Genomic DNA, 25,678 nt, shown 5'->3' with positions numbered 1-25,678 from the left:
TAAAATGATCATTTCAGAAGCTAGAAAGCACAACACCTTCTTGGAAGCAAGCTGTGCCAAAAAGTTGTTTTGGGTGGGTGGAATACACTCTGTGAAATCAACTGTTCCTATTTCATTCAGCAGTAATTAGCTGTAACAGAGGAAAGCATTCACGGACCGGTAGGTGGGAAGGAGACACAACCCCCCTGCCTGGATATAATTCTCTTTAATAGGAGAAAAACCCCAACAAAGAAAGGGACGCGGACTCTGACTTCCTTCTACTTTGAGGGAAATGGTGCTAGGCCACCTGGCCCTTCTAGGTGCGGGCCATTGATGAACTATCTTCAGCCCTACTCACAGGTAACATCTTAACAGTTAACTTCTGGTACTAAATAATAAACAGAGCTGGCACTCTGCTGGTTCTTGTTACTGCCTGGGCAGAGGAAGTCTGACACTGCCACCAGACTTACTTGCTTCCTGGTGGGATCTTAGAAAGAGCTCTTCTCATGGGACATCACTCCAGTATGTTTCTCTAATGTAAACGTTGTACTAAGCATACAGAGATTACGGATACAGTCACCACTGCCAGATGGCTTTATTGAATGTCACGAAGCCCAAATGTCATTTCCCCCAAACGCAATCCCCTAATTTCCAACCTTAAAAATGAAATTAGAGAACTTTTTATTGCTGTTAAATCTGTCCAAGGTGTCAATTCTTCCACCATGACCACCAGAAATAAAAAAGGAGCCTTTATGTGGCTCCTCTCAGCCACACTTTAACTGAGCAACCCAAACCGTGTCTTTTTCAGGGTATTTCCTTCTCTCTCCCAGCTCCTCCACCCTTCCTCAGCACTGATTGTGAAATACCCTCAGTAGTCAAGGAGACGAGCGTGTTTTTCTGCAAAAAGCCTGAAGAAACCACCATCAGCAAAAGAGAATCGGTCCCTGCCAGGCAAAGTCAAGGTGTGGGAAGGCGATGGTGAGAGCAGAAGGAACGCTCGCTCCGGTGCTGCTCGTGCTGTGCTGACAGCAAAGTCTTCGGGTGCTGTCTGTAGCACAGCTCGCACCAGAACATGATCAGATTTTTGGAATCGGGGTACCTTTAGCATCCGAACTATTAACAGGCTCCTTTACCTTCAGTATTTCTACATCGCCAATGGCTTGGACACTGTCAGCAGTGAAATAGGTTCTAGAAGAGGCCCTGGGGCTGCCCTCATCCCCAGCCAAACCTAGCCGACACTTGCTAGTCTGGAGAGTCTACACGTCCACTTTCTGAAGTGGAAGAGGTTTGGCCTTTCCAAGCTCTTGTGCAGTGATGTGCATCTACGAAAAATGTTTTGGGCAAACTGCTTTTTCCAAGGTGGAATGGATACATCTGCATTCACATGCACACAGAAGACTTCCATGACCCCTTCATTGAAGACTTTTATAAGCAAAATCAAAATACTTTGTAGTTGCTTATCACAGAGACTTTGGGGAAGACTCAGCAGCTCCTAGATTCTTTTGCTGTCTCCATCTGCGGTCCTTCCAGGGTGTTGCTTTCCATTTGGCCCAAGACTTCAGTCACACTAAGCCTGGACTGCCTAAAGAGGATAAAGAGAACGCAAGCATATTCCTGACAAAGGCATCACTGCAGAATCCCAACTCTTAAAAAGTTTCTTCTAGAACTGGCACTAATTTATGAGTTTCACATGCAATCAGTGTCACAGCTCCTTCTCCCCAAGAAGCTGTCCTTCTTTTTTCCTCTCTTTAATGGGGATGGAGAAAAGGTAGCCATGAAAGAAAAGCGAGAGTTCTACCCTCTCTCAATTTTGGTAAAGAAACGCTAATGTGCATTAAAACACATCCACCTCTCCTGCTTGTCTCCTCAGACACCTAAAAGTGAAAAACGGATGCAGAGTTACTGGGGTGGGGAGCATAAATTCTGAACAAAACTTGCTACAAAGTAAACAACAACACCTAACACTGGGAAGGTTAAATCAGCAGTTCACAGACTGACGTGAAACGAACCAAAAATTAAAGAGCAGAAATGAGGTTTACAAAACCTAGCATGTCACGGTTTCTCTCAATGCTTGAACCACACAGACCTAGACACACTTCTAACCAAAGACTTAACAGGCAGCACTGTCCCTTACCACTCTGCTAACTTCTGCTCATACTGCTCCCTGCGCTCACGATTTCTCTTCTCCTGCAAGGTCTCACCAGCAAGTTTTTGGATGAACATTATGAGCCCCCCTGCAGGGATCCTGGAGAAAGAAGGAGAGAAGTCAAATGTCACCCAGGGGACACACATTAGTAATAACTTACCGGCAACAGTAAAAGGAGCATGCGGGGGCCAGCCACCAAATCACTGGAGCGTAACTTTCCCCAGTACTCAAATCACACCACAGACTAAGGTACTCTGTTCTAATGTCAGTCACCAAATGCAGCCTGTCTTCAGCTGTGACTCACTGTAGCCCCTCTGATAATATATTTGGAATTTACTCACTAGCAGGCACACCTAAGGCAAGGGGGTGAAAGGTCTTAACATGCCCAAACAACAGCTACAGATAACCTAATCCATAATTTAGGCAGTCATACCCCTGCTTAGCTTCTGTCCGGCTCTGGAGGTACTTGTGTTTTCACTGAGTGAAATGATAATGAAAACTTGTGTTTCCCATTTTTATGCAGATTCCTAACCTACTGGCTGGCAGCTCCCAGGGTGCCCCGCTGTTCAGAAGTTGCCATCAGGTCATCCAACACCCCTCAGGTGTTCAGCTCTGGGTTCGGAGCTGCTAGAGGAGCAGTTGCTGATGATGCTGAGAAGGAAGCCCAGAAACATCTCTTACACTCCTGCCTTCAACCCCAGACAACTCAGATCCTTAAAAAAGATGTCAAACTGTTCTGTGCACAACCAATTGGCTTGTTAGGGACCACGCCAAGGAAGGGACACAGAAGACACTTCTATAAACCACCCTCATAGTTTCGCATTTAGTAGTAGTTAGCGCAAGCAGCAGAAAGATGCACTGAGTTCTTGTTACTGAGTTCTTATTACCGAGAAAAACAAAACATAAATCCAGAAAAAAAAAGCAGTTAAACGTCTGGAAGAAAAATCGTCATCTTGAGGTCCCAAGAAAAATACAGAAAACCCCTCAGGGCAAGAGAGGAAGGAAAGCTTCTGCAGACCCACCTATGATTCAAGGCTTGGTGTGGGAGGCCACCACCGAACACCTACCATACCAGTCACATACCGTGACTCAGCCCCTCACTGGCAGTCACAGCTTACCCAAAGGCCGTTCCAAAGATGAAGCCACCGGCCAGTCCTTGCAGGCCCAAGTGCATTCTGAAAAGGGCTCCTGTGAAGGCTAAAAAACACAAAACCACTGAAACCATAAACAGCACCCTCACCAGCCATGGCAGACCTGCTGAGGGAGATGCTCTGCCTCATTTCCGCTCTCCATGAGCTGACATCCACTTTTAACAGAGCAGAAACCAAGCACTGTTGCCAATGGGAGGGCCCCTCACCATACAATCACAGCAGCCTGAGAGGCAGGCACTTTAACAGCCAGAGCTGAGCTGCTGTTGCAATACTTCCCCAGGTCTTTATCCGCATGCTCTCTGCACTGAAACATTGCATGAAGCTCCTTCTTCTTCAGAAAGACTCCCCAAGAAATGCTAAAATGTCAAAGTTAACTGTGAGATTAGAACTGAGTTCTCTCCCGCCTGGAGCATGATCTCCCCACCTCTTTTTTCCCCTTCTATTCAACAGCAGCTAATAATAGTAGCTGCCATGTAAGGCAAAAAAGAACAGTAAAGCACGCACCCAACTGCAAGGGCAATAAAGCCTCTAAAACTCAACAAGCAGATCACTTACCAGGAGCCCTGTTGCCAAAAGCAGACATGCAAAATTTGGCACGAAAATGGTAGTTTATAAACAGCACACCAAACTGTTATGAAGAGAGGAAATAAGAAATGCTTTCCCTGCTGAAGAGGTGGTTGCGAGAGCAGGTTATGCACTACATGTTGCATTTAGGCCATGCAAGCATTTTTCACACAGAAACTACAACAAGTATTTAAGATGAACTAATAACCACAGAACTCCTGAATGGTTTCAGAAATGCACTGGTATCTCTCTGTTACACTGGCAGACAGCAGCTGAGCAAAGTCACAAAGGCACTCAGCAGAACAGGAAGCAAACCCCCGAAGCTACAGATCTGCTGAAACCCAAGAGAGATGGATTCCTGCTTAGAATATTTTGTTTACAACTTCTGCTCCAAAACAGAGAAGCACACAAAGATATAGCAGTCTCACCTCCTGCTGTAGCATAATTACCGACGGTGGTTTTATTGCGGTACGCAGACAGACTGGCGCTCACAGAGCTGGAAGGATAAGGCACAGAAGAAGTCAGCAGCTACACGTGAACAGGGCAGGTAGCAAACCACAGCTTGAAATGAAGCTGGATTTCATTAAGCCCACCCTCAGGATGCTTCTAACTGCCTTGTTCCCAATCTGTCCAGAGCACGCACACACCAACCACAAATGCCTTGACTTTTGTAACTTCACTGCATGCAGCTGTACAGCCAGAGGCAGGGGAGTACCACCTCCGGACCTGGATTTTGGATATTCCTTTTTTCTTTTTGTAAATAAAAGATATATGTTCTTTTAAATCCATCATATATTCAAGTCTAAAAGGAACTGAGCAATGCAAAGGTCCTATCAGTCAGTCAGTTATACAGGTAACACCAGAGCTGAATCATATTCGTGGCATCAGCAGGGTCACCCTCTCTTGAAGCATGAGGTTTCCAGCCAGGATAGACACACCATCTTCTCCAAAAACATTAACTAAGCCCCAAACCACTCTCTGTTCTCAGTTCAGCAGTCACATCCTTCCCAGCATATCAGCAAGCCTCTGCATGACATCAACAAGTCAAGAGCAATCTTCCTCTCTTTACCAATGCTGTCATGGCAGCGTAGCCTTTGTATAAGTAAAGCTTAAAAACTGTTTTTAAAACATGAAACTTGAAATTCGCACAATTTCAGGACAAAATCTTCAACTTGGACTTTATGGAAACAATTAACACTGAGTGGCAAATACCTCCTTTCAAAGCTTTTTACAAAGGGGTAGTGAAAAAGGACGATGGATCTGATTGCAGGGGAGACATCTGGTGGACAACAGTGAGGTTGCAAGTCTAGGCCAGAAAAATCTAAAGTAATCAAAAGTCCTGAGAGAAAGCAAACAGCATGCTAATGAAACCCAAGATGAGATATCACAGCAAAAGGAGACAAAACACAAGAGTAACCAAGGAAGAAATACAGAAAGGTACAAAACTAGGAAGAAAGACAGAAATATAAAGCCAGCTTACTGGGAAATAATGCTAGTCAATATTGCTGGTATTTGAAAACCTAAAGGGGATCTTGAACACAACATACCTAGAGATACAGTTAGTACAGGTCTAGAACTACATGAATATTTACCACTTTCCAGGACAGAGAAGGAGATATTGCTTGTTTTAAAGGGCTTTATTTGGAAGAGCATGCCTAGTTTGACACTGTATTGTCAGAAATACACTGACACGTCCTGGGGAGAAAAATCAGAGAAGTGGAACACTACCTGTGCATTATTTGTGTAGGAAAATTTGAAGGACTAAAGTGGTACATACATATGGTATGTCTGATGATCAATGACTGCGTAATAACAAGACAATCATCTGCAAGTACTTGAGGACAAGTACAAAGAATTGTGAGTAATGCTACTGTATGCAAACTAGGAGTAATCAGATATAACAAAAAGGAGAAAAATTAGCGTGGGATAGAAAGCTGCTCCGGAACAGCCAACACACTGTAATACTCTCCCAGAGAAAAATGCAAAAATACATCAAACTGAAGAGATAAAGCACAAGCAGAAATAAGCCAGTAAGTACTAGGAAGAGCACTGTTCAAGTCAATAATGGTATGGATTCGATGTAACAAAAAGGGCTTTCCCAGTGTTTTGTTTTTGTGTTGGTTCATCAGAACACTGGGATAATTTTAAAAAAGCTTAAATCCTCCTCATGCTTCCACCTTATCAATCAGACTCAGTCAGACTCACTGTTAACACGGCATTTTGAACCTCAGGATGTCATGAGGAGTCTCCAAACAAACTGCACACATTGAAGGCTCCTTGCCACTAATGTTCAAACTTAAGCCATTTTTTCCTCCCACTACTACTACTAAGAAAACACTTACTTGAATATTGCCACAAAAGCTGCTACTCTCCAGCTCCAGCGCCAGCCATAGCGAATGAAACTTCTGAGACCCGCACGATGCGCAGATTGCTAGAGTGAGAGAGGAGAAAGGTTACTGGTCACAGACCTGCTCCTTTTCACCAGCACTAATCTTACTGATCCTGGTGCTGCAACACATCTGGAGGGGGACAGCAACAGCTTTCTGAGGATGATACAGGAGAGGAACAGAGAAGAGGGGACAAACTAGAAACTAGTTTTTAATTATTATGAGTTGATATATTTTAAATACGTAAATAATAACCCTCTGTGTTAAAATGTTAGTGGACCATCAAGCTCTACAGCTTAGCATGGGCACTTATAAGTTTGACAATAAGATGCTTTTTAAAAGCTGCAATAAAAAGAAGCTTCATAAAAATTAAAAATATTGCAGTTGATATCAAGAAAGAGAATAAATTCTCATTTCCCGTGACTGTGGTGTAAGTGCTTAGCACTGGTGCAGATACACAGGAGAGTCTTCAGGACTGAGCAAAGCCTGATATCAATGCCGTGTAGAAAGCTAAGTCAGGGATTCCATCCAAATAGGGATGGATGTAAAATTAGGCAGATTTTTAAGGATTTTTTTTTCCAAATAACTCAGGTAACCAGCACGCCGCCTGCCCACGAGGAAGGGCAGGCAGTGAGCGCCCTGAGAGCGTCTGGGCGCTGGAGATGACTTTCCATCTCTAAATGACTGTATTTCGTGTCTAGCTCTGTGGGCCAGCGCCTGCAAGAGGCAAGCCAAGTGGCCCAACACCGTCTGGCTTTGGCTTTGGCCACCACGCCCAACCTTTCCTTGAGGAAGCAGGGGACCACGAGCATGCCGTGAGGGCAGGGCGATGCCCAGTGCATCCCTCGGGGCAAGCCGTGCCGTTCCCCGGGTTAAATCTCCCGGGGCTGGGGTCACGAGGTGCCGTACCACCGCATCGGCTTGGTTCTGGAAGAGCTCGCCCTGGCTGCGCTCGATGAAGGCCCTCCGTGCCTGGTGGAAGGCGGGCACGCCACCGTACACCCAGCCGACCACGCCGCCAGTGAAGGCCGACTTGATGATGTTCACCACCTCCTCCGGGTACTGCTGCTGATCGCTGCGAGGACACGAATCACAGAAGCATTAGGGTCGGGAAAGCCCTCCAAGGTCACCTGGTCCAACCACCCCCTGCCACCAATGTCACCCACTAAGCCATGTCCCTAAGCGCCAGGTCCAACCTCTCCTTGAACACCCCCAGGGACGGTCACGCCACCACCCCCCCGGGCAACCCGGGGCCGAGCGGCAGCACCGGGACAATCCTCGCCCCCCCGCCCCGCCGCCATCCCGGAGAGGTTCCCCCCGCCCCGGGGCCACCCCCGTCCCCCCGCCCCGTCCCTCACTCGCGACTCCACAGCTCCCGGAGCCGCTCCCAGCCCGTCTGCGGCGGCGGCGCCGGGCGCCCGAACCCGTCCGCCATGGCCGCGGCGCTTCCCGGGGCGGCGGCAGCGCCCCCTGCCCGCCCGGCGGGGCACGGCGGGGCCCGGCGCTGTCCCCGCGGCTGTCCCCGGGCTGCCGCCCGCCCCCGCGGCGGCGGAAAGGGAACCGGGGAGGGCCCGAGGGCGGCTGTTTCTCTGTGAGGGAGCCGCCGGCCTGTCCCCGGGGCCTGAGCCGCTGCTGCGTGTTCAGGTGGGCTGTCGGTGGCTGCCTTTGGGGCATGGTCCCTGTCGTCCACAGCATTTTTCAAACTCTGATGACCCCAAAAGTTAGCCGGCTGGCATGCTGAGACTTCTGCCGTTCAAATCCAGCCCATGGCTTTTTGAACCTCTTGCCGGCTTTTGTTTATGCCCACTCGTTTCTTACAGCTTTAACTGGTTGTGAGGTTACAAATTCTTGTATTTGTAACTCAGGAGCGTTGGTCTCCAGCACTACTGCAATACAAGTACTATACTCTCAGAACATCTTCCACATCCCACCCCATCCTTTACCTAAATCCTAGTCCTGATGGAGGTCCCATCACCTCTAGAAGTGACCTGCCTGCCACTTCAGGCCTTATCCTGTTTACAAAGACTGGAGACAGAGGGATCAATTAGTCACGGCTGTTCTAGTAAAGCAAAAAAAGAAGCACACTGAGAAGTGACCGGTCCGTGCGAGCTGTCGACCAGACAAAGTTTTCAATCAACATCACCCAAGACTTGCAGTGGTGACTTGGACAGAAGTAAGATTCCACTGAGACACCCTACATATTACTGCCGAAGAGGAAAAAACAGAAAGACACGGTTCACCTTCTCCAGTGAAACAGCTGGGGGCTATCCAGACCTTTTCTTACAGTTCTGATTAAGAAATGATGCATCCAACAAGACTTCATTTTTGTTTATTTTAATCCAAAAGCACATCATTAAAAATGGTTTAAAAAAAGTATACATTGTTGTTTCAGTTTCTCAGGCTGCTGTCTCTTCATTGGCTAAGAATACAAAACCAGAAAACCCCTTCCACTCTTATACAACTCTTTTCCTCAGAAACCAAGCCATTTTAATACTCTAATTTATTTTCTTTGCCCGCTGGGAGAACCCAGCCAGTGGTCACATAAGTGGTGAGCTGCTCCAGCAGCTGGTGCTTGACTAATAGGTCTGGCAGTTATTTCCCTGTACCAGGGGTTGGCAGTGCTGCTGAGGCCTCCGAATGCATACGTGTTGTGTATGTACTCAGCATTATTGTTCTTGGTAGCGTGTTCTCTGATCCAAACTGACTACAGACAAAAGTATGAGCTATAATCATCCCTTCTATTACTGTGCTGTTTCCCAAGACATGAGTCGGGCCCCGTCATAAGCAAGGGAGCTCACCTGGGATGCCACGCTGTTTCTACTGTTGGCTTAGGCCAGTGGGAGCAGTTTGCTTCAGCTTCTGAAGACTTGGGCACCCATATGCCAGGTGTGCCAAGGACTGTGCTCAACTGACAGATGACCACTGACATCCAAAGGACATGTCAGGGACAGTGGTTGCTCTGACCCTGCTGATACAGACAAGCTGCAGCACAGGAGCAGTGATCCCAAAGCATAAGGGCAAGCAGCTCACAGTGGAAGGGACCAGACAGGCTAGGAAGCAGCGGTCTAGCTCTTCACCACTAGAAAACTTGTTTTAATGCAAGGCTTTGACATTACTGAGCAAACAGTAAGTAGGAGAAACTAAGCCTGTCTAGATGCCAGAGAATGTGCGCTTCCTACCAGGCCTCTCAGTTCAGGGACAACAGAGCATTTTAGAAACTGCACTCCTTATGTGCTGAGCAGCCTGTACTTGGCATAAATACAGTTAGCCTGAGAAACCTATGACTTGAACTTAAAATGAATAATATAACGAGTAGCTGCCACTATGTGATTGAAGACATTCCCTCAACCAGACTGAGGAAGATCAGAAAAGGAACATAACAGTTGGGTGAAAGAAAAGAGAATGATGAAGTGAACAGAGGTGTTACCCCCTTTAAAACAATAAAAAGAAAAACAACAGTAAGATTGCAGAAGGGGAGAAGGATCTGCAGAAGGAGCAGAGAATCTGTGAACATCTGGGGAAAAAACAAAAACAAAACAAAAAACTAAGAGCTGAATCTACCTCTGTGTATACTTTCTCTAGGTTCTTAAGGGTCCCAGGACATCTGGCCAGCGGACCGGTGAGAGCTTGCTAACAGGGGCTCGGTTTTGCACGGCCATGCATCCACCTCATTGCCCCCTCAACAGAGGACAAACACTGCTTATCTCAGCTGCTTGGCTGTCTGCTACTCAGACTAAGTACTGTGGTAACATTATCATCAACAGACGTTCTCCTATGAGGTAGGTAATTTATCTGTGCAAGGATAATTTGTCCTCTTAACAGCCCATCAAAGCCTTGCCATCAACCTCTTTAAAAACCTGACATAAACATCAGAAAAGTAAGCTCTAAGCTATCTAAAAAGGCTACCCCAAATCCCAGTACCTGCTTCTGTCAGAGAACTCCTAATATCCCAAGTGTCATCACACAGATGAGAAAACACTGACCACTGCCAAAAATAGATGTGCATCTCCCAGTTGAGCGTAGCGGATACTACCAAAAGGTCCAGTAAATTTAACATAAAGGCTTCTCATTGACTGAATGGGATTTAGGATCATTCTTAGACAGGTAGTAACAAAGTCCCAAATGCTAACTATGCTCTTCCAGGCATGAGCGTAACAACGCCACTAAATAGCCATAATCCAACATTCTACTTAATGTTCTTACGGCGACAGTAGAACTGGGTCCCACTGCATGGCTGCATGGGAACAATGTTAAAGTTAGCCTGTTGCTGTTCTCTGTAGTTTTAGTACAAAGGATAATAAATCTGAGAACGAGAAAGAAGATACACCGATCTTCATACTTCCAGAGAGATCAGTTTGAGCTGAAGAGGAAAACGGAGAAGTCTCTACAGTTCTGTTTTCAGCCATTCAGAAGTGATCTCACTGTAGTTCTTCCTCCTTTTCACTTTGTAAGTCAAGGCTTGGGAATATTCTGACAACAGATGCTCCCAGTAGCAAGAGACATCCTCCATCTGCAAGTGTTCAGTGATGAATTGGCGTCCCCTAGAGACACACAAGGCACAGTCAGAACCAATTTCCAGTTCCTGCAAGAGTCTTTGGTTCTGTTTTATATGTATATCAACTTTCACTCCTCTGTTTTTTTCAAATGAGAAACAACATGCATTGCTCTGTACTGTCTATTTCAATTTCACAACTTTCATTCAGTCTCATAGCTCTGACACTTGCAGTGCTTTTGTTATCCTCAAGATGGTATTTGTTATCTGGGATAATAAATATCAGATTTCACGTATCAGATACAGCCTGAGCAACAGTGATGCATGCTGCTTCAGAAGCCAGTCCCTGCCAGCCTGGGTATATAATAGTTATAACGCAGACACAGTTCCCAGGGGTCAACTCGCTTTACACCGAGATGAAAGCTCTGAACTTCTGACGGCTTTCAGTGGGGTTCCTGATATGGGTCACATCTGAACCAAAGACCTAAACATATAATCTTGTTATCCAGTTCCCCCTGCTTGTTTTAAGTTCTCCAACCCTCCTGCTGTTATTGCAGAAGAAAAATATACTTTACCCTATTAATACTAGGCTGTCTTTGACAGGTAACCCCTTCAAAAGCTGCCTAAGAAAATGTTTTAGATAAGAGTGCTTCACAGACAGAAAGGACACACAACTTACCTCTCTGCAATTTCTTGTGCTATGTTATCATTTTCCTTTACAAACTGCAACAGCTCCCTAAAATAACAACAACAAAAAAATGCTATGAAACAACTAGTTCAGTGGAGAACTATTGTTAAACTTAGCTAATATATTGTGGAGGATGAAATTAAAGATTTAGAGCTGAGCAAGGGATTGGTGCTCCTCATTTCAGTGCACAGAAGAAACCTGTCACTGCCAGTTGTTCCATGTAAGCCCTGGACAGCATGCTTGAAATCCAGGAGCTGACACATTTTTAGCCCAGTAATATGGTCCTCTTCCCCTTATCTGTGTTGTAGTGGCCACTTGCAAAGATATTTAAGTATGTAGTGCCTGCTGATTTCAGTGAGGCCGCGAGACCTACATACCCCAGTGAAACTGTATTGTGTAAGTAATACAAGCAAAAGATTCTCTGGGTGTGGTAATAAAGAGAAAAAACATGACCTACAAGAGCATTTGACTGATGCCTAGCAGTGGAGGCTCTTCCTAGTGTAATACAAACCAAATAAATTGTAGCAGTGTTTTCCCATGGCATGCAATGCCCCACTGAGCACTCTTAGGGTCTCACACCTGACATCAGAGAGGTCTGATCTGACTGGGACATAGTGGACCCAAGGCTTCAGCTGAGGGTAGAAGAACTCCAACCACTCTTCTCCAACGTGAAAGACGAGCGAACCACACAAGAAGAGGTGTTTCAACCGGAAACTTGCAGCCACTCCCCGGAAATTAAACAGATACCTGTAAAACAAGAAAAGAGAGGAGCTGATTACCCCTGTTATTTTATGGAGAAAGGCAGTAAGAAACTGGACTCTGAATAGTGATGAACCTTCTCTCACAGGTAACGTGTGAGGGGGTAGGGGTCTCCCTCACGCTGAGCTAAGCACTTCTCACTAAAACAGAGGGAGGACATTTATTTGAAGCTCCTCGTTGCACAGGTGAGCTGAAGTTATGGAGGTGCTAGGAGAGTTTCCAGTGCCTGTCAAAACTTAGCATGTGAGGCTTTATCTCCAACAAAGACACCTGCTTATGACAAACCAACGAAGGCTTGCCTCACAGACCACTGCCAGAAAGGCACGGAAGGTCACAACCTGGATGCTGCTCCTGGGACTCTACGCTGCTTCAGAGACTCTGTTCCCATGAAGAGACTTTTCCCAATTCTGTTGTCTTGCAACAAGCTTTTTCATTCATTGTTCTTCTTTGACATTATCTATTCAGCCTTTTTGTCTTCTGGGATCCTGCTTTAATCTGAATCTAATTGTTTCATATTAACTTGGGAATGTAACCCTAGGAGGTTAAACAGGCTAGCACAAAACAGATGGACTTTGCAGATAACAAAGAATCAACAATTCTGTTTTCAGTATTTTCTGCCAAGTTAGTAAAATGGGCTTGACTGGGGGAGGGGGACAGATTTCTCTTAGCAAACTGTATCTCAGAGGCATGTTTGTTGGTTTGCTTTCTTGCTTTTTCTAACCCACATTTCTCCAATTATATGGAAAGCTGTTTTTCCTGTGGGTAAAACCCCTCAGTACACGGAACTAATCTTTGAAGTCAAACATTTTGGGCTGGGGGAAGGGACTTCTCCCTTTAACACAGCTATTTTGGGTGAGATGGGGACTATAGCTAAACTTGGTTCAGCAGTAAGTGAAAGGAAGTAAATCTGAAATTATTTTGCATTCCTTGTATTACATAGGAGCTCGAGGCAGGGATGAGGAGCACACTGTATTAGTAACTGAACAACAAGGAGCAAGGAAATACCTCTGTCAAGTTCAAGCCATGGCTCCCATTCCCTGTGACCTCAGCCAAGTCACTAAAGGCTGCTCTCAGACTTCTGTATACACTTCAGTACAGCACTGAAGGAAACAGTGAGAAATTCCTGTTGACCCTACCAGACCCTGCCTCTCACAGCCTATGGACAGATGGAGGTGCGGCTTCTAGGTTAGGCAGTCTGATTACAGCCCCTCTTTCTGCACCTGTGATTCTCCAATGACAGTCTGAAGTCAATAATACACCACAGGACCACTGTAGGGGACAGTCGTCCATAAAAGACTCCATGGAGCCCATATGCCGCTGCTGACAACAACTATTGATGATTATTCCTAAATGGGGCTATGACAAAAGTGTGAGAGAATGTCTTGGCCCATACTGCATGGAGGGGCTGAGGAGGCATCAGGAGTTTGGGGAAGTCTATGTGTAACAGAAGGGAGAAATCTGGGCAACAGTCCAGTGAAATATAAAATGAGACAAGTCAATCACATTTGCACAAAAACACAGCTTCAGCCAAGTGACTGAGCTCTTGTAACAGCAGATTCTAGCTGGTGGAATTGTAACTAAATGCAAACTTTTAAAGCAAAAGAAAAATCAAAACATCAGACATACAAGTACATGCAAGCCAAATCTGTATTTCTACAGAGAAAGCCACAAGAATATTACACCAACAAAGCCTCCCGAAAGTAGTTAAAAAATAAAATCCTTTGTAAATCAAAACCACATTCTCCCAAGCAACATACAAAGTACGAATCAGCACTATATCTGCTCAGTCATATTTCAGGTTTTCTCTTTTACTATATACATTCAACAGCAACCCTTGCACCAATATGCATAGGAAGACATGATTCCTTCCTTCCTTATGTCCTCGAAGACAATAATGCTATCACTGTAGCACCAAAATGAAACAATTTTGAACTCACAGCTTGATATAGGAACATAAAGAAAAATTTATAGAAAGTCTTTCTGAACAAAAAAAAAAAGAAACAAAAAAACCACACACATAAAAATAAATGTATTTTCCATCTATATATTAATTAGTGATTTAAGATCTTTACTTTCCTCAAAGCACTTTATTTCTCCTGACATGACAGGGGAAAGCTGACACTGACGCAGGCCGCAGTAAGCTCCCAAAGTTTCAGCTGCTGTATGTCTGTTCACAAACCTCCCTGTCTGCATGGAGCTGGTTGCTGGAATTAGATCTTAAAATAAAATGAGACAATATACCATGCAAGGAAAGAAATAACCCATAGCCCTTGAACAGCTTTACTTTTCAAAATTCTTACTTGTATTTGCAGTGATCAACCAGTGGAATTTCCTTTGCAGGAGGCTTCCCTAAGGTGTCCTTAAAGTAAAGAGAATTTTTTTAAAAATCGGTAAGTTTTATATGGTTATTTCAAACTCATTTTCCTTCTCAGTTACAAATAAATCTGAAGCCTCAAAACTCTCCATCTCACTTCTGAGAAAACCTTCCCTGGTGGGCTTTTAGAAGTATAATGAAGAAGTTGGAGCCCTTCAAACAAGAAAAAAAAGGTTCAGTAAATTACACATTGCCTGTAAGCAAATGCCAGTGCAAACACATTAAATGATAATGTTTAGTTGGCAGCTACAGAGCTGAAAACAGCTTGGGACAATGGACTCTGTGAAGCCAAGTGTAACTGGATTAGCCAAGACTGTCTGGAGAGAGCTGGACTGTGCACTAATATGGAGCAAAAAAGTTACCAGCAACAATTATCACAACGTTATCAGCAGCAAGACAAAGAGATGGAGATGACAGAAAAAGGTTTAGAAAGACTGACAGCAACATGCAAGCAGCTTGGGGCTAGAAGGGGAAGTTGGCTAATTTTTCAGTAGTGGAAGAGGAGGGGATTGGCATAGGTTCATTTTCTTATCTGTGCTGGCTTTCTTCAACAAAAAGCATAGATGGGAAGAAAAAAAAAAAAAGGTGGTCCTGGCAGGCTCTAGAGACTCCTTCCTTTCATCCACCAGAGAGCCCTACCCTCAACAGAATTGCAAGCCTCCCCCATGCTACACCACTCACAGCTCTCCAACAAGATGCATCTCAATCATCAAAGCCATCTTGCAATGCTACCCTTTCTGGCCCTCGTGCTCAGAAGACAGGCAACACCCACGCACCTTCTCAGATTTCCAAGCCTGATTTTTAGTGTACTCAGCATCAACGAGTTCTGGGTCTTCTCGGGACAGCAGAATGAGGGGATCTCTCTCAGGGCTTGTTCTGCAAAAGAAATGACATTAGTCATTGCCAAACCATCTCACCCGACACAGCTACCCAACTACAGGACTCGAGCCCCTGCCTCTTTATAGAACTGACCTCAGTGTGTCCCCAGAAAACATTACTGAGTGCCTACGATACAGTATATATCTATCCAAGGGTATATTAGCTGAAGAAAAATGATCTGAGGCCACATTTCTTTGTTTCACTTATGAAAAAATAGTAAATGTTTAATAGTATTATTTAAGCAATTCCCAGGACATATCAGCAGAGATGCTGTTTCCTTTAGGCCGTAAACTGATGGGTGCCAAATACTTCAACTCCCTAAGTCAGAGAGAGCTAAGAGATGGTAAGCATCTTCAGATCTGATCCCTCTGACCCCTACTGATAAACAAGGTTATGACATCCCTGAGGCTCACTCCTCATCATCTCCTGAAACTACCTATTAATAGCAGGATGTCAAGTCCATCCCTGAAACTCAATGATGTTGAAGGAACAGAGAGGAGCAGGGGTTAATATGGTTCAAACTGTCACTGGGGAGAAAAATAATCTATCCTCTTAACCCCCATCACTCAGGTAAGTAACAGAAGAATACTTGTTGATTCACTGATAAGCACTTGCACAGAGAATAAAGTATTCACGTTGGCAAGAGGCACGCTCATCACTATCAAATCTTTAGATTTACATTATGCACCTGCAGTTCCTTTCACAGAACAAAAGAAGTTGGTTCTAAGAAACTTTTACTCATTAAGAAATAAAGCAGCAAATCCATCATGACCTCTGTTTTAGTATTAAGCTTACTATAATAAACTAGTTGCAAACTGTAACTCTTATGGTGGTGAAATATAGCTGTACAAGATGCCTCACTTTCCTTACTTTTAAAGAAGATATTCTAGGTTACACTTGCTCAGGAAGATATGCTCACCTGGAACCCCGGAAATATCCTTTAGAGATTTTTTTCATCCATGGCCATTTTTCTGCAGATCTGAAATATTGTTTATACGTGGCAATAAATGATTTAATAAAACCATGAAACAGTAATCTCATCAGTTTTCACAGCATGATCTCATTTTATAATTCTTCATTTTTGATGGAAATCATTTTCTTCACTATAGCAGAAAAAAACTCTCTGCCAGGTCCAATGAAACATGTTTTCCTGTGAATACTGTGGTCAAGACCACATGATATAGGCTACTTTTCGGAACACTTTTCAGTGAAAACAATAAATTACACACACACACCCCTACCAAACCTTTGCCTTTAAGAGTATTAAAATTAACCTAAAATTTTAATCCACTTTTTTAGGTTTAGGATTTTGAAGAAGGAAACATTCAACCTCACGTTCTCATGCTAACTGTTTGACATCAAGGTGTTGCGGTTTTGTTTTCTTGTTATGTTTCTATGTTCATTCACTGTTACGTACTTTATTTGTTACTCTCCAGGGGAAACAGCCCCTTACTCTGCTAATAGTCAAAGATCTTGTGAAAAGAAAGATCCCAATCAGAAACATATTCTGTCTTACTCTCAGCACAGTAATCATTCTTGCTTTGTGGGAATGATTCCAGATTCCTCTATTGTACAATACTCAAGTAAAAGCAGACCTAAAGCAGGCTTTCCTTTACCCTTTCAGAAGCTTACACAAACAGCCTGGATCATCTCTGCAGTAAAAAAAACACAGCTCCTAGAGAAGCAGGTGTAAACAAAGAAAAATATTTCTATGTGTCAGGAGAGATGTCTGCAGGCAAAAGATAACTTCTGCTTTATTGACAAACCCTGTTCCACTGAAAATGATAGTAATCTCGCCCTGACAGCATGTACAATGCGCATACTTTGTCCTCTGCATTCCTTACCAAAGTGTTGGAAACAGGGAAGCTAATTATAACTTTTAGTTACATCATCCAAGGTTTCCATGGAGAATTCTTATACAGCAGATAGGCTGTATGTAGTTAATGAGGCAGCAGGACAGATGACTGGCCGACAGACCTATGGTCTTAAGACTTCAACATTGCCCTAATCCTGCTCAGTAATAAGACGGCTTTCACTGTGATTTTTCTTTTCCATTCAGCCTCCCCCCAAAATATTCATTTTCAAAACATTACCTTCTGAGGTCCTCTCTCATGAGGTCCCAGCGCCCTAAACCTGTCGGGTAAATTGGCCAAACAGCCGGTCCTCCTTCCCAAAATGTCCAGGCAGGATACATGATATCATTGTATTCGTGTGTCTTAAGAAAAAGGAGAATAATATAAGAGTGGCATTTACTTCAGTTTACTGAGCCCACCAGCAACGATGTCCTTTCAGGGCATTCTGCCTGGTTTCTCCCTCACTGCTCCCTCCATAAGCAGCCATGAGAGCTTTACGGTCACCTCGGGGTTGCAAGGGGCCACATGAACACAACCCAACAGAAGAAAGCTGGTGTATTTCAGCAGGCATACCTGCTCTGAGTGGGCCACTGGACCAGCTGACTTCTGAAAGTCCTTTCCGACCAAAATGTTTCAATGATTTCAAAAAGGCTATGCCTTGCTACATGATAACATGGGACTTCCATGTTAGAAAGCAACAAAGAAGGTCCATGATATAGCTAACTAGTAAGTATTTTAAGACCTGAGCTCCATACACCTTTCTAAAGTGTGTTCTACTGATTGTAACTTAAGAGGCATTATCACCTCTGTGACAGAGGCACTTCTAGGCCCTTTGACATTTAGGTTTCCAGTACTTCATATCATTCCAGCCTTCTCAGAAATCACCTGACAATTCACTGTACCGAACATCCCAGTCATGTAAGAATTTCAATTCCTCATTCCTACCTGGATGCTTAAATTCTCTGTTAATCAGAGGGAAAAACAGTACCTAAGACTAAATTCTTTCGTGAAACCAGACTATAGGCCACTTCTCTGCACTAGTAATAAACTTACTATCCAACTTATCCATCTGTCTGACACCTGGAAATACTGGAGAGCCAAGTCCACCAAAGTAGTTAGGAGGCTGGTGCACAAGACATATGAAAAGAAACATGAGAACTGGGTTTGTTTATGCACAGGAAGGCTTGCAGGAATCTAAATGCTGTCTTCTGCAACCTAGTGGAAGAATTTAGAGAAGATAGAGGCAGAGTCTTTTCAGAAGTGCACTAAGACAGAATGTGAGGCAATATACTTTGATTACAAACAAACAAACAAAAAAAAACAATTAAATATTGGGAAACCTGTTTTCATTCTGAGGGAAGTGAAACACTAGGGCATGTGCCCAGGGGAGCCATGGACACCCACTTCTTGGAAATGCTCAGAACTGGGCAGGATGCAACCCCTGGCACCCCGATCTAGTTGGTTCTGCTATGAGTGAGGCGCTGGACCGGACCACCTCCTGAGGTGCCTTCCAACTTAAATGAGCGTGTGCTTCTACAGTCTGCTCCTTCCCAGCCTTGCTATAAGCAGGCATTGGTAACAAACCATGAAAACTCCAGTCACCACCCTTCCAAGATGCAGAATATGACAATCCTGCAATCCTTATGTTTCAAACACCATGGACCAGCATCCTGGACCCTCCTCATTCTGGCAGGGACTAACACGGTCTGTTCAAATAAAGGCTGTGCCTGGGTCACTGGGTTTCAGTTAAGGATAGGGCTGAGATTACAGTTCAGATATTGGACAGCAGTGACTGGGAAACTCAAGTTTCTTGCAGAGTCCTGCAAGGGATCCAGGGGCAGGATGATGAATATGACTGCAGAGATTAAACTCCTGCAACCTGGTCTGCATTCATTTGGGTTCTGCTGGCTAGAGTTTAGGACATGCTATGGTTCAGGGGCAAGACAGCAACCTCTACTAATACATCTAGCAGTGAACAAAGTTCTTGAATGACAGCACTTGCAATTCTGTACTGAAATTCTAGAGATAGTTTTAGGACAGCTGGGGACTAGGCAATGGTGGATCACATTAGAGTTCAGACTGCATGAGCTGAAGACCTGAGTTTAGGGTAAGATACTATAATTTAGCAGAATCAGAATACAGCCTGAGCTAGCAAGAACAAATGATTTATTGCTTCTATTTGTACCCTACAGTCTGCTGGGCTTCAGCCAAGGACAGGGTCATGATCAGGGTTAGGTGCCAAAGCTGTAGAATTTGGGCATGTTGAGCATACACTAAGGCACAGAAAGATTTCCTGAAGTATGAGGTGTAAGGATATTTTATTGGAAATGGTGAGACATTGTCCGACAGTCAGGTTTAACAATGGAAAGGCAGGAAAAAATACAGGAGTTCTCTCCAGTCTGGAAATAGAGAAGCAGAGAGCAAATGTCTGTGTGTTCGTCTGCCCCTGTGTGTATGTGCATGTTTGGAGATGGAAAAAGAAATCCACAGGAAAAGAGTTCACAGGAGACAGCACTATTACAGAAATGAAGATAAGAAACACTTATCTGTGGTGCCAAAAAAAAAAGGACTGAAATATTCATATTAACTGAGATCAGCTATGACAGCTGACTGATGATGAAAAATCCTTAACAATGCTGATAAGCTATGTCTATGATTTTAACGGAGGCATTGTAGCAAATCACAGTGATGCTGGCACATATCCCATCCAGCTGTGCATCATTCTGCTGTAGCAGAGGTACACATTTTGACCTGGAAGAGGAGCTAATGAGGGGAAAGACTGTTCCATTAAATAAATCTGTAAGTCTGTCTGCCAGAAAACTGGAAGCAAAAAGCAGCATAACGAGTGAAAAAGAGCAAGCAATTTTGACACACAGGAAATCTGGGGGGAACCATCCTCAAAAATATGTGTTACCAAGGAAAAGGAGAACACACATTTCCCAGAAATGCTCAGCTTTTAAAAGCGTGCGCACCTTACTGAAGGAGAAGACCGGGATAATGGGTTTCATCCACTTGGGGACCTGGGGGTAGTCTCGCACATTGATCACCATTTCCATGTCAGGGAGGCGGTTGATGATCCCCCGAAGGAAATGCTCGACTCCACTGCATCTGTGGAGAAATGACACATATGGCAAAGAACCATAAGGAGAAGCAAAATCCCGGAGCCTCTTGCGGGCCTCTCTCTCTGCACAGCAGCAGAAGAGATGGTGAGCCTGAGACACGCCATGGTGCAGGCTGGGGACTGCCTACAGCAGCCTCTAAGCCGCACTGCAGTACAGACACTAGTGAAGCAACCCATCCTCTTAAACCTGACTTGGTCTGCAGCTTTCTCTGAGACCCCAGAATCAACTAGCTCTTTCTACGCTGAAGTGTAACGATGATGCTCACTTCCTGCTTACATTTAAGGCTCATACATAATTTTCTAGGCTCCTGCCCTGGTAAGGAATTGGTAAGGAAATTAAATACCATTGTGCTCAGTGACTTTCAACGTGGCAGGGTTGGAAGTACTCCTGTGTCCCAGCTAGGGACACAGGATCTTCTGCACGGCTCTTACCTTGCAGGGAACATGCAGTCATGCTCACGGTACAGCTTGTTCTTAATGATTTGGTAGTGCGTCCCAAGCTTGCGGCTCACCACATCTGACATTATCTCCTTGGAAATGCCATCTCGAAAAGGAGCCAGGTCCTGCTTCCAGACACTGAAACAAAACAATCAGCCAAAATTAAGTACAGCAGGGAGGATACTGCACATAAATTACTGCAACATACAGGAGAGGCTTCTAGCTCTAACAAGTTCCATAAAGCTTCCAGCTCTGCTACACGTGGCGTATCGGAGGATTCAATTTCAGTCACTTGAAACAGACACTACTCAGAGACTCAAAGGTCCAAGCTTTGCTCTTTGACGATCTATATGCTGTTTGCCTCAACAGAAAACCCAGCACAGGCTAAATCAACACAGTCAATGGTAGTCATTATCCCAGAAAACACCTTACTCACCCTGGCAGGTTATGGATAAAGCCTTCGGTTCACTTAACCAGAGTTCTGAAGCCTGAAGATTTCCAAGAATGATGGGCCAAACCAAGACCAAATTCCTCAAAAAAATGCTACTTGGACATAGAAAAGAAGAGTCCACTTTTGAGGAGCACCATCACCCAGTAATGCTGTATACAATGAAAGCTAGTTCAGGAGAACAAGCATATTCAAAGTCTGTTCTGTTGCAGCTGCACATCACCAGTGAGCTCCAGGAATGCAGTATGAAAATATAACCCTAACCTACACAAGAAAATACAGATGGAGGATACAGTTTATATTAATTCACTCTAATGGCCCCCAGATCTAACTGTTTGGAGCAGTTAGTAATTGCTGCTGGACTGTAAGAGCCATGAAGACCTCTCCACTACGTTTTGGTAGACATTGCATCATTGCCTTAGCTTCATACAACACTGCACAGACACAAGGGGCGAACCCATGAGCATGATCAAACCCTGGCACAGGTTGCCCAGCAAGATTGTGGGGTTCACATCTTTGGAGATATTCATATCCTGGCTGGACATGGTCCTGGCAACTTGCTCTAGGTGGCCCTGCTTGAACAAGGAGGTTGGACTTGATGATCTCAAGAGGTTCCCCTCCTACCTCAATGATTCTCTTATTCTGTGTCAGATACAAAACTGTAAACTACATAAAGAATTGTCCCGGTACAGATGGATTGATCACAGGATAAGCTGTGTGACAGGGATGCAAATCTAATGAGCTGGAGATCACGAAAAATGTTGGAGAGTTTTATAGCACATCCATGTCATTCTAGCCTATATTGCTACCTTTCAGCAGTCACTGAAAGTGAAAGTTCTTTTCAGTTCTTGGCCACCAGAAAACCTGACACAAGTAGAATCTGTTATCTGGGAAAAAGTACTGGCTTTCAGTGTTCTGCTGCACACTTATATATACACTGTGTAACTAAGAGACTCTTTTCATTTTGATAGCTGATTTGGAGATATATAAGTGTGCAGCAGAACACTGAAAGCCAGAACTAGAAGCAATGAAGATCAAAAACTCCAAACAGTATACAAATGGTTGACCCAGTATGACTCATCTGATATTAAAAGCCAGTCTGGTGCTCAATCTCACCTCCAAAATGAATGAGCACATCTATTTTTTAAACAGGAGTCTGAAAATGGTACATCTGCATTTCTGCATTTGGAAGCCTAATCCTAAAGACAGAGGAATACTTCCTGAATGACCTTGTCTTGGATCATCTTAGGTCATGCAAAAGTCAGGCAGTTAAATATCCACTGCTACTCCAGTTCTTACAAGCAGTGAACTAAACTCCCTAGAAAGAGTGCTCTCCCAGTTCTCCCCTCCCTTCCTCCCCTGGAAGCCCTGTTGTCCAGGCACAGGCAGTGCACAAGGTACAACACATTATCACACCAAATGAACATGCTTTCTGTAATGATTCTTCTTAATCTACCTATTTTAAAATATTTTGCATGTATTTGATTTCTTCCACTTTTAAAAGCCCATCAGAAAAACTTGTTAGGAGCGCCCCACTGAGAGAGAAGGCAGAAGGGGATTTTTAACACAGAAATATCACCAACTGTGTATGGGATTATTGTGTACTCATGTATGAGATGCTGACACAGTTTATGTTGTTCAATCGCAGACAACAAGGACAGCGATCAATCTACAGGTGGACACGCCTTCTACTGGAACTATGGAGGCTGGCCTATTTCACACAATGCAATTAATAATCTCCTTTTTGCAAGCGTTGTGATCTATGACGGTTGCAGATACGACACTTTAGAGCCCAAATATTCTATAGCTAACTCTCATCCATCAGTGGTGCCAAAAGTATTCCCAATCATGGCCCGAATCCTGTCCAGTAACAAGGAAACCAGTGTCTCACCTTTGGTGGCAGCTGCAATTCTCCTTTACACATGGCTTATAGACTTCCACAGCTTTGTTAATTTGGTCAGTTCTTGTTTTCCATTTGGCATCTGAAACACACAGGAAGAAAAAGTCAAAGTTAATTCATTAAACCACCAGAGCGACCAGCGGGAGCCGAGCAGGACTTCTGGTCCAGCTGGCAACAGCTTCACAACACGACCCCACGACACACTTCAGTACTGCTGAACTGGAGCGCGCCTGGCAGCAAACCCAGCCAGGCCTCCCGAAACGATGGGAAGCAGCTGAGGACCACGCAGCCCAGTGACACGGTACCCAGAGAGGTGGCCGTGGTCCTTTTGGCGGAGACTGGCTGATGGCAGCCTGCGAAACCAAACTCACATCCGACAACCACTGCTGTTAAACCGAGTTAGCCGCTTTCTGCTACGCGACTACAAGGAAGCGGCGGACTCTCCCCGACACCTCGTGTTTCATTTTCTTTCCAGAACCTGGAAATGGGGGCACGGAGAAGGGCCGAACGCCAATCTCCTCAGCCATCAGAGACCAGCATCATCCAGCCCGACCCCAGGGCGGCCGCCCGCCCGCCCCCCCTGCAGCAGCGCTCACCTGCCGGGCCACCCGCCGCTACCCGCGGTGCCGGTGCCCGCAGCGCCCAGAGTGCCAGCAGCGCCCACAGGGGCAGCGCCACCCGCCCCATGCCGCCGCCGTGCCGCCGGGGGGCGGAGACGCCCCGGCTACAAATGGCGGCCGCGGCCACCACTAGCCCCCCCCTCAAAATGGCGGCGGGCGTTGGGTGCTGTGGGAGTTGTAGTTTTTGCCGTGTCTCGGCCCGGCTGCGCTCTGTGGCGGCGCTGCTCCCCCACCAGCGCCACCACCCCGAGCCCCTGAGGGCTGCGTGTGGCCGGGACCCGGTGGGCAGGGTCTTTTGTGCCTCCCCCTGACATGTTGTCCCGGGAGCGGGTTGTTCCCATGGGGCAGGCGTGGTGTTGAGCCATGGGGTGGCTACGTTGAGGTGCCTGGGCGCAATCTGCCCTGTCTGCCCCAGGCACGGCCAGGGTTAGCGGGGGAGTGGTGGCCGCTGCCCCTGAAACCAGCGGTGGAGGTGCTGATTGTCACTGGAGGCTGCCCTCCAATGCGTGTGACCCTCTGTGGGGCTCTTGTGGGTCACGTCGTGGCTGCAGGCAGCAGCTTTAACCCACAGGAATAAGGGCGCTGATGTGGCGGAGAGACCGTTGTCAGGACCCTGGTTTCTCCAGTGTGAGACCTGCCTATTGCATGGCAGCCATCCTGCTGTCTGTTTCTCCTCAAATGCAGGAACTTCAACTGCATTACTTAGAGTAAAACAGAGCCATCTACTGAAAAAATAATCAATGCCTAGGGAAGAGCTGTGTGTATTTATGATACTTTCCCCGAATCTCTTAGCTTTACTCGTTTGCAGCTCAGGAGCCTCATGAGCGTTATGCAGCTGTTGCGTATCTAGCAGACCTCAGTCAATCTGAGGGTTTTCTGGAACTTCTGGACACCTGAATTCATCAAACACCATCCAGACTGTAAGTAAGAGGCTCCTTCTCCTGTTACAACTTCAGGGGTGGATGGGGAGGGGGAAACAGTCTCAGATGAAGAGTGTGGAGGTGGGTTTTACCACAGAGTATATCTGGAGATGGTGGTTTTATCAGCTGTCTTCGCTAATGCTTATCGGTACCTCTAGGCTTGTTCTGGCCAGAGACTAACAGTTGCTGCCTTTTTGTATGGTAGAATGCCTATAGGAGCCAACAAGAGCTGCAGGGAAGTACCCAAGAGGAAGAGGGAAAAAAAAAAGCCCATGCTGTTGCCACTGCCTTATTCAATTTGATTGTTTATAATTAAGACACAGTTGTTACTGTTTAGGAATAATATTTGAGATTGGTTTGTGTAAACTTTTCTGCAGCTTCGGGAATGTGGACTAAAAGAAAAGAAGGAAACAATAGGACTGAGTGCCACCAACGACACATGTAGGACCTGCTCTATTCAGAATGGTTTCTAAGAATACAGTCTTTGGAACCACCTCCCACTTAATGTTTCGGTCAGCTCAGTCATATTTATCCAGCCTTCAGGAGATGGGCTCATTAATCCACTGCTGGATATAATAACCATGCTGATAAGCAGCCAAGTTAATATAGGTTACAGTGCTTTGGGCTAAGCAGACGCTATCCTAACATGAATCCAGGCCATTTGATTAATGTTTCTTCCCAGGTTGAATGTGGGAAAGCCTGTCCCATCTTCATTGTCTCTGTGTATCAAAATGTGAATGCTAAACCTTCATCCTTCCTGGTCCAGTTTTATTTTGGTGTTCTTTGATTCCAGGAGGAGGTGCTGTAGCCCCTCATTAATAAGAAGAAGATGCACTTACATTAAGCTGGTATCTATAGCGTGAAGGCTGAGTGACTATCCACACAAGCCACCAACTGGGCATGAAGGCCTTTTTTTTTGTGAGACTGAAATGGTGTTATAGGTAACTGTAGATTTGGGT

The 25,678-nt window shown here is 45.2% G+C and overlaps 2 protein-coding genes across 2 annotated transcripts; both read right to left on the bottom strand.

Annotated features, from left to right (window-relative positions):
* Positions 1 to 550: 550 nt before the first annotated feature.
* TIMMDC1 (translocase of inner mitochondrial membrane domain containing 1) lies at positions 551 to 7,703 on the bottom strand. Its single transcript, XM_040567038.1, has 7 exons — positions 7,586 to 7,703; positions 7,137 to 7,302; positions 6,183 to 6,271; positions 4,269 to 4,336; positions 3,244 to 3,322; positions 2,114 to 2,224; positions 551 to 1,561 (listed from the first exon to the last, which is right to left on the bottom strand). Exons 1-7 carry the CDS (start codon positions 7,660 to 7,662, stop codon positions 1,462 to 1,464), a joined length of 690 nt encoding a protein of 229 aa, XP_040422972.1. The 5' UTR covers positions 7,663 to 7,703; the 3' UTR covers positions 551 to 1,461.
* Positions 7,704 to 8,540: 837 nt separating this feature from the next.
* Positions 8,541 to 23,912, bottom strand: POGLUT1 (protein O-glucosyltransferase 1). The gene is made up of 11 exons (XM_040567003.1): positions 23,776 to 23,912; positions 23,171 to 23,261; positions 20,826 to 20,969; positions 20,245 to 20,380; positions 17,513 to 17,634; positions 16,339 to 16,398; positions 15,317 to 15,416; positions 14,467 to 14,525; positions 11,987 to 12,154; positions 11,399 to 11,455; positions 8,541 to 10,768 (listed from the first exon to the last, which is right to left on the bottom strand). Exons 1-11 carry the CDS (start codon positions 23,864 to 23,866, stop codon positions 10,612 to 10,614), a joined length of 1,185 nt encoding a protein of 394 aa, XP_040422937.1. The 5' UTR covers positions 23,867 to 23,912; the 3' UTR covers positions 8,541 to 10,611.
* Positions 23,913 to 25,678: the final 1,766 nt, after the last annotated feature.

This window comes from Cygnus olor, chromosome 1, assembly GCF_009769625.2.
Source record: "Cygnus olor isolate bCygOlo1 chromosome 1, bCygOlo1.pri.v2, whole genome shotgun sequence".
NCBI classification, from domain to species: Eukaryota; Metazoa; Chordata; class Aves; order Anseriformes; family Anatidae; genus Cygnus; species Cygnus olor.
Note: the sequence above shows the minus strand (reverse complement) of the source record. Positions and strands in the feature narration are given on the sequence as shown.